This window comes from Procambarus clarkii, chromosome 45, assembly GCF_040958095.1.
Source record: "Procambarus clarkii isolate CNS0578487 chromosome 45, FALCON_Pclarkii_2.0, whole genome shotgun sequence".
Classification (NCBI taxonomy): Eukaryota; Metazoa; Arthropoda; class Malacostraca; order Decapoda; family Cambaridae; genus Procambarus; species Procambarus clarkii.
In genome coordinates, this window is record NC_091194.1 from 4,073,296 (window position 1) to 4,087,279 (window position 13,984).

The following is a 13,984-nucleotide window of genomic DNA, read 5'->3' on the forward strand; positions in this document are numbered from 1 at the left end:
TAAAAAGGAGTTTCCTGTTGGGTTATTTGTGGACCTGCGTAAGGCTTTTGACACTGTCAACCATCAAAACCTTCTTCTTAAATTACATCATTATGGAGTCAGAGGACACTCCCTGCAATACCTCAAATCTTATCTTACTGACAGGCTCCAGTATGTTTCTGTGAATAATACAATTTCTCCCACCCTACCCATCAACATTGGTGTTCCACAGGGCAGCATACTTGGCCCTCTCCTCTTTCTCATCTACATTAATGACCTCCCAAATGCCTCCCAACACCTCAAACCAATTCTATTTGCTGACGACACAACCTTCATTTACTCCAGTCCCGACCCCCTTGCTCTAAATGCCACAGTAAATACTGAGCTAGAGAAAGTCCATCTTTGGCTAACTGCCAACAAACTCACCCTTAACATTGACAAAACGTTTTATATTCTGTTTGGCAATAAATCCTCTAATCAGATAAATCTCAAAATAAACAATACCCAAATTTGTAACAAATTAGATGGCAAATTCCTTGGCGTTCTCATCGACCACAAGCTGAATTTCCAGGGTCACATTCTAAATATATCAAAAAAAGTTTCAAAAACTGTTGGCATTCTTTCCAAGATCAGATATTATGTACCCCGCCCTGCCCTGGTTACTCTCTATTACTCCCTCATCTATCCATACCTCAACTATGGTATTTGTGCTTGGGGTTCTACTACCCAAAATCATTTACGTCCTCTTATTACCCAACACAAAGCTGCTATTAGGACAATATCCAACTCTGGCCCCAGACATCACTCGGTACCCTTACTCAAATCTCTGAATATGTTAGATATTAAGTCACTGCACATTCTCTCTTGTGTATTATACATATATAAAACGCTGAACTGTAATGCCAATCCTGACCTCAAAAGCTTCATTGAAGGTTGTAACAGAACCCATGAGCACCACACCAGGAATAAATACAGTTTTGATATTCCTAGAGTACGACTTAATCAAACTAGAAATGCTCTACAAATCAAGGGACCCAGAATGTGGAATGACCTTCCCAACCATGTTAAAGACTGTACCTCTCTCAACCAGTTTAAGATAAAAACTAAACACTACCTAATAAATTCCCTGTAACCCACCTCACTCCTTTATTGTCAACCCATGTCTGTTATTTTATTTTTAATATTTTTTTTTTTAATCAACACTGTCAACCTATTGTATTTGTGCTGCTTTTTCAGTCATGTTCCCCCTTTTTTTTTATCTTTATTTGTATTTGTTTTCAACACTTTTTATTCTTTATGCTCAATTAGTATTAAGTTCTAGATATTAATGTTTTTCTTGCCCGAAACGCATTGCGTAATAGTGGCTTTAGGCATTGTATGTACTAGCTCTATCTATATATCAATCCATTAATGTAACATCACTTGTATGTATGTACCTTACCTGAATAAACATATTTATATTTATTTATTTATATATATATATATATATATATATATAATATATATATATATAATATATATATATATATATATATATATATATATATATATATATATATATATATATATATATATATATATATATATGTATATATATATTATTTATTTATATACTGCCGTAATGACTGTTAGGAAAAGGTTCAGCAAACAACCTCATTTGTTTTGACGTATATTGTTGTCTTTAAATTGGGATCCAATTTCTAAGCTGCATACAAAGCCAATACTTTTTTGTCATATTGCCATGTCAAATTGATATCATTACTATTCTTAAATTAGAGTTAGCAAAGTTTTTAAAGTGCCAGGCAAAATTTAGAAGGTTCTTATATGTTTAAAAAGATGAAAGGTATATACACTGCCTGATTTTCTATACAATAGCTAAGGGATTCATCACTAAACATTGACAATTAATTATCTACATTCTTAAGTGAACCTATTTTTTTAAATATTTATATGTTCATTGAATATTGTTCTGTTATTGCCAGATTTACTAGCTCACAGACGAACATTTTTATCGGTATAGGTTCCACCGCAGGGGCCGAGGCCAATATCGGACTGGCGAGGATATATAAAGGCGCATCGATTCCAATCATTCCAAACCTTTATACCTCTCGCAGAGTCTCTTAGCGCCCGAGTAGAACATGCTTTTTGTGGATTTGCCGACCCTGTGTGCGCCATCTATAAAAGTTCATAGGTAAACAAACCAGACAAATTTTCAGTCTATACGTTCACTTATTTGTGAAGTAAGGGTGAGATTCTGGGGGATATGTATTTAGAAAATGATGGAGAAACTTAGAATCAGTAAGAATAACTGCGTTGCCAACATGGCTGTGAGTTGGTAATCTGCCATGGATCCATTAAGTGCCGAAGTGCTGCCTGTGAGATAAGTGTCAGTGAACTAATTCCGTCTAGCCAGCGGGGCAATTGGGCTAGGTCTGTGATTCTTATAAAAATTCAATATGGCATCCAATATGAGTGATCATAATAGCCAGATAATGGATAAATCACATACTAGTAATAATATGATAAACCTTATGACCACTGAAACTTTGAGGCTGGATGGGGATCGGACCAACTTAAACCTCCAAGCTGCTGGGCCTGCAGGAAGCCAAGGTTACCCAAAGAAGAAAAACTCCTCTTTTCAGATTACCAGTATTACTTCTAGGATTAGTAATGAAGGTGGTGAAGATAGTGCTGATGATACAGAAGATATTTCTGATATAATGGATACTTCCAAAGTCACTGACATTGATCAAGAAACACCTAGCTTCTCAGAAGACTACTCAAAGTCTGAAGAAGTGTTCTTCGGGCCCGCACCTGTGATTCCTACGAGCTCTCAATATGGAATAACAGCACTCGTCCAGCAGACAGGATCTGGTGGTGTAATGACGGCCATGTTACCTCAGGGAGTTACTGTTAATGTCACAGAAGGTGGCATTGCTTTAGCCAAAGCCGATGGTGAATCAGACGATGTCAATCATTGGCAAAATAGATTTAAAATTGTAAAGATAGATTCTAACGAACCATTTAAACGCGGAAGGTGGATCTGCTTGGATTTCATGGACTCCCCTGCTGTTAATGCTGCTAGTAGTCAAAAGAAGGATGATAGTTCTGTGGTTGTTAGTACTGTTACCCTTAAGGAATTAGATGGTGGAGACCACCAGCCACAAACGGTGGTACAACTTTCTGTGCCAATACAACAGAATCAGGCAGGCCAAACCCAACCTCATTCTGTATCTGTGCCTGCTCAGTACCAAGTAACACATACTACTCAGGCACCCACTACTATGGTTCCACCAACACAAACAAGTCAGGGTGGTGTGCCAATGCAGTCCTCTCCATGCATGTCTGGAACAGCAACTGCTCAGAGCCAAGGCACTCTTCAGTATCCTACTCAAGGTGCTGCCATGCAAGGACAGTTACAGCCTCCTATATCCCAGGGCTATCAAACTACTTCACAGACTCCACAGGGACAGGCTTCAGTCCATCCATCTCCTTCTGCTCAGACACCTCCCCAAGCTCAACCTTCTCTGCAGCAACCCACACTACAACAGCCTCCATTACAACCACCACCAGTTTCCCAGCCCAGTGTACAAACTACTGTACAGGCTTCATCTCTACCACAGTCAAATTTGCAGCCAGGAAGTGTTACTCATCCTACACTCCAGCAAGGAATGGTACCTACAAGTTCCATTGCTCAGCCACCCCAACACCAACCAGTACAGGCTCAGTCAAGCCTGCCACAGGCTACCATTAATACTCAGAGTATTCCACAGCAAGGAATTCCTGGACAGAGTGTTCCACCCCAGCCAGGAGTTATAGGTCAAGCAGGCATTCCAGCACAAACTCTTCAGCCTACCGTGATGAGTGGAATTTCTGCCCAGGGCATGGGACAACCGGTAGTAACTCACCAAGGGGTTCCTTCACAACCTACAAGTGTGATGAGCCAACCCCAACCAAATCTTCCACAGCAGAGTGTGCCTCAAAGTTTAGGTCAGACAACAGTGGTTCCAAGTGGACCATCACCTCCGCAGATGACCCAGACATTACCTTCACAGCAACTTACTGGATCACAGCAGATTCAGCAGGTGACTGCACCACAGCAGATCCCAGCAGGCCAGCAATTGCCTGTTACTCAACAGATGAATAGTAACATAGTTCAAGCTGGAGTTCATAGTCAAACTACTGTAGGAACTAATCAGCAGATGACAGCAGCAGCTCCCTCTAGCAGTGTGAAATCACCACAGATTAGTCTTGGATCTCATACTGGCACGGGTGCAGCACCTACTCCTGCAACCACTCCAGCCCAGGGTCAAGCTCACCATATGGGTGCACCTACTGTGCAGTCCGCTCCCTCTACAGAACAACAGCCTTCGCAACAACAACCACAGTCACAACCCCAGCAACCTCCAAGTAATTTGGAAGGAATCCCACCTGGCCAACCCATGGATGACGCTGCCAGCGCCACTCCTCCAGCTGCCACTAGTGGCCAACCTGAAGACACTGAAAGGTAAGTGCTGTGCATGATGATACTGTTTAAAACGGGGATTAATACAGATACTGTACAGGTAAGTTTATATCCAAGATGGTTCGCTGACTGATTTTAAAACCTAACCCAGCCTAACCTAATGATATATAAAATGTTAACATTTAGAAAATGAGCTAAAATTGTAGAAATACCTGTGTATGATTTGACAGTACAGTATCCCATTCATAGAGATGTCGAATGCCATTGTTAGTTTATAAAGTCTAGCTCCTATTAGCCTTGATGCATGTTAATAAAATGTTAGCATTTATATTAGCCCTTCATGGAGCTAATTAACACTTAAATTGTTCCTTTTACATGAGAGGGATCTGTGAGCAAATCATCTGTGAGCGTCTAGCTGTGCCTTGTTATATACAAAAGTTCTAAGGATTGTATGTAGACATCATTTGATACCGAAACCTCTGGAAGTCATTTGCCATATTGGAAAAAAAATTCTACAATTATTAGTTTCCTTCCTGGGTCTTAGTCAAAAGTTAGGCACCACCAGTCACGTGAATCACATCCATTAACTGATGCTCATGTTAGGAACCGTTGATGCTATGCAAAATTTCTAGGTCTTTTATGGACCAGGAAGGAATTAATAATGAGGAGAAATTGATTACAAATACTGTACTGTAGTTTACTTGAAAATTATTTTTCAGAATGTCATAAAAAGTTTTCACCTCACTATGGTCAATCTAAAGTGATGAGAATTTTTTCTTACATCAGAAAGCAATGTTTTACAATAGAAAGATTTTTTTTTAATATATTTTTATGTACACTAGGAAATTGATCTAATTTAGAACGCACAGTTAAGGACTAACCATATTAATGTAGTTAATGTAAATTCTGAACTGGGATTGTAACTATTTTATCATCTACAGGTAATTCTAAACATCAGAAGTTTTCACTTCTCACCTTACATAACTTAAGATACAGTTTCTTTCTTCTGCTTTTAATAATATTAAAAGATTGTTTAAATCTAGCTTACGACATCCTCTTTCCAGTTTAATCCAATCTAGTCACTTCAATGCTTAGCCAAGTCTAGCGTACACGATCTAGTCTAGACCTGTCATAACTCGTGAATCTTTTAAGAAGTTCACTTTGAATGTAATCAGTTGTTAATTTAGAGGCCACGTCATTCCCTTGTAAAATAAAATGCAAAATCTTTCGGCTATATACGTGTTGCCTGTCTAGAAAACTACATGCCTTGCAGCAGATATTGTCAGTTTTCATGTGTAAATTAGCTTTCATTAATAAATGGAGGTAAACATCTACTTCGTGGAATTAATTTGTGTGCGTTGCATTAAGGATGGGTTACAAACGACCACCCTCATCTACTGCTTTCTAGTAACTAAATTCTACTAATTAAACACGGCAGTTTTTTAACAAATTATAAAACCAATGGCTGGAGTCCGTTAACACCCAGACATGGCTCTCAGCTTGGAATACAAGCTCATGCTTCTCAGGAATACATTGCATCTGAACAGTAAATTACTTGTTATAAGTGAACACAATGTTGTAACATGTTGCAGCAAAATTGCTAAATGAAGAAAATTAATACTGTACAGGTAAATTAAATACTTACATCGCTGTGGCGCAGTGATAAAGCACTCTCCCGGCACTTGGCGAGTGCTTTGGCCTGGGTTCATATCCTCGCATGGGAGGATTGACTGGGTGCCAGTCCTTAATTGTAGCCTCTGTTCACCCAGCAGTGACTGGGTACCTGGTTGTTAAACAATTTGGTGGGTCGTATTTCGGAAGTAACTGCAAGGTAAGGTATTAGGCCAAAGATAGTTTATAACAGGTCTAGGATTACTTGTACACCTTTGGTTAGGTTTTCTAATTAAATTTTAAAAATTTTGGAATGTCATTTGGGCTAATTCAGTAATACAAAATGTGAACTTTTTTCTTTCATCCTATCCTAAATCCTCATCCTCATATCTTTTCCACGTACTATGTAGTCATAATGACAGTGCTTTCTCCTGATAATTACCTTACCTTTTTGGGGTCCAACAGTCCATTTTTGTATATTTGACCAAATGGGTGCTATATAAGTACAGTACCTGTACTGTCATTTTAGGAGAATGGGCTGCTTTGTTATACTGTACCTCCCTTCATTTCCATACAGTTTGGCAATACAGTACTCCAGAATAACATGCTGTATATGGCTATCTGATGTTCAACCCCAAAGCTGTACAGTGACAAGCATCCACGGGTCTGTATTCCAGGTATATTTAATGTTCAATGGCTAATTTCTAGGGATTAACTGAGCATTAAGATCTGATGTTACAGCAACCCGTTCTCTTAAAAATAAAGTCGCTTATCGCTCGTATGCGCTCTATGGCTAACACTGGACGTAATTTGAAATAAAATTGGCTCACAAAAGTGATGTACTGTCCCGTTTTCTGTTTGAGTTGTCTGGCTTACTCAGTAAGGTTAGGAAAGGAAACTTTCATTTAACATTTTTCGTGATGTTTTGAAACTTTAGGAGAATTTCCTGCCCTCCTAACCTACCAGAGGATTTTTTTTCCTAAACAGTAAGTTTAGGAAAAAAAAAATTATTTTCAATTTTTTTTTATTTTTATATTACGTTTATTTTTGGCCATACGGTTAAACAGCCAAATTCAGTCGTAATTTGTAAGAGGACAAGTTGTCGCATGCGTCTAGTGGCTATAAACCAGTACAGTACATCCATGTTTAGTGACCCATTCCTCAGAAACCACTGATTTTTAATGCCTGATTTTAATATGCAAGGTAGTATGTTTGGCATGCATTGGTTGCATTTTCAATTACTTTTGTGGGTACTGATACCAAATTGTTCATCAGTACCAGCTTGCTAGCCAATACTGATGGTATAGAAATTTATTCCAGTTTCTTTACTGTACATTTAATCATTTTAGATGTTAAAACTAATTAAGAAACAATAATGCTTCTCAGGGGTTTTGTAGATGATGACTTAGTAACAAAATGTATAACTATAGCAGTGGAATACACAAAATAAGACTTCATCAGAACCCAATGTGTAATAGTCAACAAAATATAATCCAGTCCATCAACCGTAAAGAGCTCAGTCCCCCAGGGTACTGTGCTTGCTCCAGTACTCTTTCTCATCCTCATATCGGACATAGACAAGGACACAATCAATAGTACCATATCATCCTTTGCAGATCACACTAGGATTTTCACGAGAGTAGACAACATAGAGGACACGGCAAACCTCCAATCAGATGTAAATCAGGTCATTCTATGGGCTACAGAAAATAATATGGTGTTTAATGAAGATAAGTTCCAGCTCGTGCGCTACGGAAAAAAGGAAAATATGAAAACCAAAACCACGTACAAAACTCAGTCAAATCATAACATAGAACGAAAAGGCAATGTAAAGGATCTGGGTGTACTCATGTCAAAAGACCTTACCTTCAAAGAACACAATAAAGTAGCCATCACAACTGCAAGAAAAATGACAGGTCGGATAACAAGAACCTTTCACATTAGAGATGCTATACTGATGATACTTTAAGACGCTAGTGCTCTGTAGAGAGGAGTACTGCTGCACAATGACAGTCCCTTTCAAAGCTGGGGAAATTACTGACCTGGAGAGCATGCAGAGATCCTTTACTGCTAGAATCCACTCTGTAAAACATCTAAACTACTGAGACTGACTAAAGAGTCTAAATCTGTATTCTCATGAGCGCAGGTGTTACGGCCCTCTCGGGTCGCAACTGGGTTCGTACTCTGATGTCGTTAGAGGAAGGGTATCCGGCCCCAAGCCAGTAGTGGCTTTCAAGGGATGTGATCCACAACGCAAGTAAATTAAAAGGGGAAGGGAAATAAAGTCAAAACTTAATATAATAACCGCCACCAATAAATAATATATAAAAGGTTACACAGGGGGAGGGGTATTAACAAAGTAGTCTTCTTCTGAAGACCCTGGATCTTCTCGGTGCCAAGTTCTCGGTGCTCTCGTGGCCTCACGACGAATCCTTCGAAAAGCTGAGTCTACCCCGGCCACATGCCAGCCAAAACACAGTTCCACTGGGGGCACCGCCGTGGAGGCCGTCAACCACAAGTCCAGCAGACTGCTGGCAGGTTCCGGATCAGCAACGCTGGTCAGGCCACTCCACGAGCGATACTAGGGTAGCGCCCTAGTCAGGAGCCTCGTGTGATACCACAGATCACTCTCCTGTCCACAATACCCCAGTGGTTAAGCGTCTCCACCAGTGAGTCCCGGGTACGACAATCCTTCAACTGCCACTTCACTGGCAGGGAAACACCACAGTGTTCATCCGGGAGGAGACTCACAGCTGCTGCAGCAAAGCATTTGGTGTCGAGACGGCTGCCTTGGGTAGACTGACTCAACTTCCATTACAGCAGTCCCAGGTCGACTCTGTAATCAGACACGTCATCAGTAACAGGGACACACAAAAGCACCTCACTTACAGGCTCAGACACAAACGCCCGACGTATCCACTCCATAGATGGCGTTGTTGTCTGAGCACCACCTCACCAGAGGTCAGCAGCGGCTGTGTTGTGAGCTGAGCAGGACTGGAAACTGGCCCTCGTGGCCAGTACACCTCGTCCTCACCAGGTGTTGTCGTCCATTTGGAGGAGGTTTCGGGAGCTGACCCACAGATGGCGTGGTCGTCACTGCTCCAGGCTCGGACGCTGGATCCGGGTCCGTAACAGCAGGCAGGAGAGATACATTATAATTTATACGTGGAAAATATTAGAGGGGCTGGTCCCAAAAGTACACACAGAAATAACATCACATGAGACCAGGAGGCATGGCAGGATGTGCAGAATACCCCCATTGAAAAGCAGAGGTGCAACAGGTACTCTATCAACATCAGAGGCCCGAGGCTGTTCAACAAGTTTCCACTACACATAAGGAGCATAACTGGCCGACCTCTCAGTGGTCAAGAGAGAAATGGCTAAGCACCTCCAAAGGATACCTGATCAACCAGGCTGTGATTCATACGTCAGGCTGCGAGCAGCCGCGTCCAACAGGCTGGTTGACCAGTCCAGCAACGATGAGGCCTGGTCAACGACCGGGCTGCGAGGACGCTAAGCCCCGGAAACACTTCAAAGTAACTTCAAGGTGACATGTCTGCTGTTTGAAGATGCTGAAGGAGCCCTCAATCCCCATTTCAGTATCTTTCAGACCTGGCTGGCCAATGTAGATCTGACTCATGGGTCATCACCACCCCTAACTCAACCACAACAGCAGCAGCAGTGATTACTGATTAGTGGTTCTGTTCTCTTGATTTGCCACAATGTACAAACTACGGGCTACTAAAATGCACGAACACAAGTCACCTACCCTAACCAACCTATGCATAGAAAATGTAGATTTTTTGAGCCACTACTTTTCACACTATTCATGTGTGTGTGTACTCATCTAGTTGTGCTTGTGGGGGTTCAGCTTTGTCTCTTTGGTCCCGCCTCTCAACCATCAATCAACTGGTGTATAGATTCCGGAGCCTACTGGGCTCTATAATATCTACATTTGAAACTGTGTATGGAGTCTGCCTTCATGACATCAATTCCTAGTGCATTCCATTTGTTAACTACTCTGACACTGAAACAATTCTTTCTAATGTCTCTGTGGCTTATCTGCGTACAAAGTTTCCACCTGTGTCCCCTTGTTCGTGTTCCACCCGTGCTAAAGAGTTTAGTGTGTGAGGGGTGTGTGTAAGTAATTACCTAAGTATAGTTACAGGATAAGAGCTACGCTCGTGGTGTCCCCATCTTCCCAGTACATTTTTGTCGTACTGTATAACACTTTGAAACTGTTGAGGGTTTTGGCCTCCACGACCTTTTCATATAGCTTGTTCCAACCGTCTACCACTCTGTTGACAAAAAAAAAGAACTACAGTGTTTTTTCAGGGCCTCTGTTTCCTTAGCTTGAAACCGTATCCTCTTGTTGGTGATGTTACTGGTTTCAGGAATTCGTCCTTGTCAATTTGGTCGATTCCTGTTAGACTTTTGTATGTGGTGATCATATCACCTTTTTTTCTTCTATCTTCTTGTTCAGGCAAGTTTAATGTCTGAAGTCTCTCCTCGTAGCTCTTGTTTTTAGTTCTGGAAGCCATTGTGTAGCAAGCTGTTGCACTTTTTCCAGTTTCTTTATGCACTTCTTGAGAATTGAGCACCATACAACTGCCGCATATTCCAGTTTTGGTTTCACAAAAGTCATAAACAGTTTCTTTAGTATTTCACCATTCATATAATAAAAACAAATCTGAAGTTGGAAAGCGACGCATATGCTCCTCTCACAATGTTCTTTATGTGTTCCTCTGGAGACAGCTTACTATCCAAAACCACTCCTAAGTCACATTCTTTATTAGAGTTCTGTAATTCCATTCCACATAATTTGTAAGTTGTGTGAGATCTAGTTTCTTCGAATCAGCATTCCATAACACAGCATTTATCCACTTTGAATTCCATTTGCCACTTTACGCTCCAAGGACTTATTTCATCTAGATAAATTTGAAGGACATTACAATCGTCTGCACCTCCTATCTTCCCCAATATCTTAGCATCATCCGCAAACATGTTCAAATAATTTTGTATTCCTTCTGGTAGATCATTTATGTAGACGATTTTTTTAATAAATGAAAGAAACTCTGCTCGTTTGTTTCCGTCTCGGCCTGGATTTGAACCCGAGCCTCTTAGGATTACGACCCCTGAGCACTGTCCAGTTAGCCGCGAGGCCCTGTAAAGAGGAAGTTTTTTTAAGCAAGTGGGTTTGACCCAATGACCGCCAGAACACCAGCGGCCACTTTCACTTTAATGCATGATTTTACTATGCATTAGTGTGTGTGTGTGTGTGTATTTACTGTTTGCTATTTGTATTTACTATTTGTGTCTGCTGAATTGAGCTATTAGCTCTTGGACCCTGCCTTTCTTACCAATCTATTTTTTCTCTTATTATATCTACTACATATATTTTTTATCCAACACACATGCATACACACATCCCCAGGAAGCGCCCATAGCGGCTGTCTAACTCCCAGGTATCTATTTACTGCTAGGTGAACAGAGGCAGCGGGGGGAAAGAAATTCTGCCCATTTGTTTCTGCCTCGGCCGAGAATTGAACCTGGGCCCATAGGACTACGATCCCCGAGCACTGTCTACTCAGCTGCGAGCCCCTCCCCCCCTTCCCCCGTGTGTGTGTGTGTGTAATTACCTAAGTGTAATTACCTAAGTGTAGTTATAGGATGAGAGCTACGTTCGTGGTGTCCCATCTTCCCAGTACTCTTTGTCATATAACGCTTTGAAATTACTGACGGTTTTGACCTCCACCACCTTCTCACCTAACTTGTTCCAACCGTCTACCACTCTGTTTACAAAAGTGAATTTTCTTATATTTCTCCGGCAGCTTTGTTTCGTTAGTTTAAATCTATGACCTCTTGTTCTTGAAGTTCTGGGTCTCAGGAATTCTTCCCTGTCAATTTTATTGATTTTTGTTACTATTTTGTACATAGTGATCATATTGCCTCTTTCTTCTATCTTCTAGTTATTGCATATATAATGCCTCTTACCTCTCCTCGTAGCTCTGGTCCTTCAGTTCTGGGAGCCACTAAGTAGCGTGTCTTTGCACCTTTTCCAGTTTGCTGATGTGCTTCTTAAGATATGGGCACCATACAACCGCTGCATATTCCAGCTTTGTTCTAGCAAAAGTCGTGAACAATTTCTTTAGTATTTCACCATCCATGTATTTAAAAGCAATTCTGAAGTTAGAAAGTGTACCTTACCTTGAGGTTACTTTGAGGTGATTTTGGAGCTCAGTGATCCCGCGGCTCGGTCATCGACCAGGCCTCCTCGTTGCTGGACTGGCATAGGCTATGCTGGTAGCATAGGCTCCTCGCACAATGTTCTTAATGTGGTCCGCAGGTGACAGTTTTCTATCTAGAACCACCCCTAGATCCCTTTCTTTATCAGAATTCTTTAAAGATTTCTCACATAATTTATAGGTTGTGTGGGGTCTATGTTCTCCAATTCCACATTCCATAACATGGCATTTATTCACATTAAATTCCATTTGCCAAGTGATGCTCCATATACTTATTTTGTCCAGTTCTTCTTGAAGGGCATGACAATCATCTAGGTTTCTTATCTTCCCTATTATGCTAGCATCATCAGCAAACATGTTCATATAATTTTGTATTCCATAAATTCTGTATTCCATGTCTGTGTGTGTGCACATGTATGCGTGTGTGAGTACAAGCAAGTGTAAAGAGATGGTGATGGGGATGGTAGCTTAATAGAGGAAGGAGCACATCCTTGTTAAAATTTAGCATGTGTGAATGCCTATGTTCTCACCTAGATGTACTTGTAGAGTCTAGCATTATCTATCTAGCTGTCTAGCTCCTTGTTCCCACCCTTCCAGTAACTTCAAATTTTCATGTTTATCATTGTACTTTCTTTTGAAACTGCCAGTTGAGCTGGCCTTGACTATCTCTGCTTGAAGCTTATTTCACTTTCTTTCAACTCTTAACATTGACGGAGTATTTCCTGACATCCTTCCTGTTCATCTGCATCTCTACCTTCCACCTGTGGCTCCTGGTCCTTCAGTTTCTCATTTTGAAGATTGCAGCTTTGTCCTCTCTGTCAATTTCACTCAAAACAGTAACTTATACATTGGTATTGGTATTCAAGTATTGGCATTACATAATTTGTATATAATGTTCAAGAGGCTTCTTTATTGAGGTGCTGTAACTGGAAACTACTTAGATACAGTATTTGCCAACTTTGCATCTGCTGTAGACTTTATTTTGCTAGTGTGTGTTGTTCAGATGCAAAGTTTGGAGGTGGGGCTTATATAAACTTCCAGATCTTTTTCTTTGTTTCTGGAAGTTGTTTCCATTTTAGCCTGTGCTGTCCTTTAGCCCTTTAGCCTGGCCTGTGGTCTTCTTCCCTCACCCACTCCTGCCATTTGTTTGAACTTTGCAGGTATTTGGACTGATGTCTAGAAGCCATCTTTCTGATCAATTCTGCAACACATTGAAACCTCCCAGTAGTCTCTTGCCATCATCTTCACTTTTAAATCTGTCAGCTTTCAATATTTTTCAAACAAGGGATATGAATGACACACTTTCTCTACCAGGTCATGTACATATAACAGAAACAGAATGGGCCCCAGTATTGAGCTCTGAGGCACCCAATTTGTGACCTCCCAAAACTCTTACTGCCGCGTCTTATCGTGTATGCTCGTGTGTGTTTACTCACCTATTTGTATTCGACTATTTCTGCCTGCTGGATTGAGCACTAGCTCTTGGTTTTTATAGGTGCTGGTTGTCTAATGCAGTGACCCTTGACCTATTTCTCTATCAAATATACTTTTAAAATTATGAATCGAGTTTGCTTCTACCACCTGCTCTTTTACTTTACTTTATTCTATTTTCCCACTTCAGTACAGTACTATTATGCTAAAAGAAAACTTTCTAACATCTCTTTGAGTCATCTAAGTCTCCAGT

The 13,984-nt window shown here is 40.7% G+C and overlaps 1 protein-coding gene across 4 annotated transcripts in view; it reads left to right on the forward strand.

Moving 5' to 3' along the window:
* Positions 1–2,027: 2,027 nt before the first annotated feature.
* LOC123769865 (TSC22 domain family protein 2) overlaps positions 2,028–13,984 on the forward strand; it is a 233,098-nt gene continuing 221,141 nt past the window's right edge. The window contains exons 1-2 of one of the 4 annotated variants that reach the window (XM_045761263.2): positions 2,036–4,486; positions 6,633–6,771. In XM_045761263.2, coding sequence (XP_045617219.1) covers positions 2,436–4,486; positions 6,633–6,756 — 2,175 coding nt within the window. In that variant the 5' untranslated portion in view covers positions 2,036–2,435 and the 3' untranslated portion in view covers positions 6,757–6,771. Of the gene's footprint in view, positions 4,487–6,632; positions 6,772–13,984 lie in introns of those variants that run through there. The other 3 variants (XM_045761260.2, XM_045761259.2, XM_045761261.2) reach the window with 3 other exon arrangements.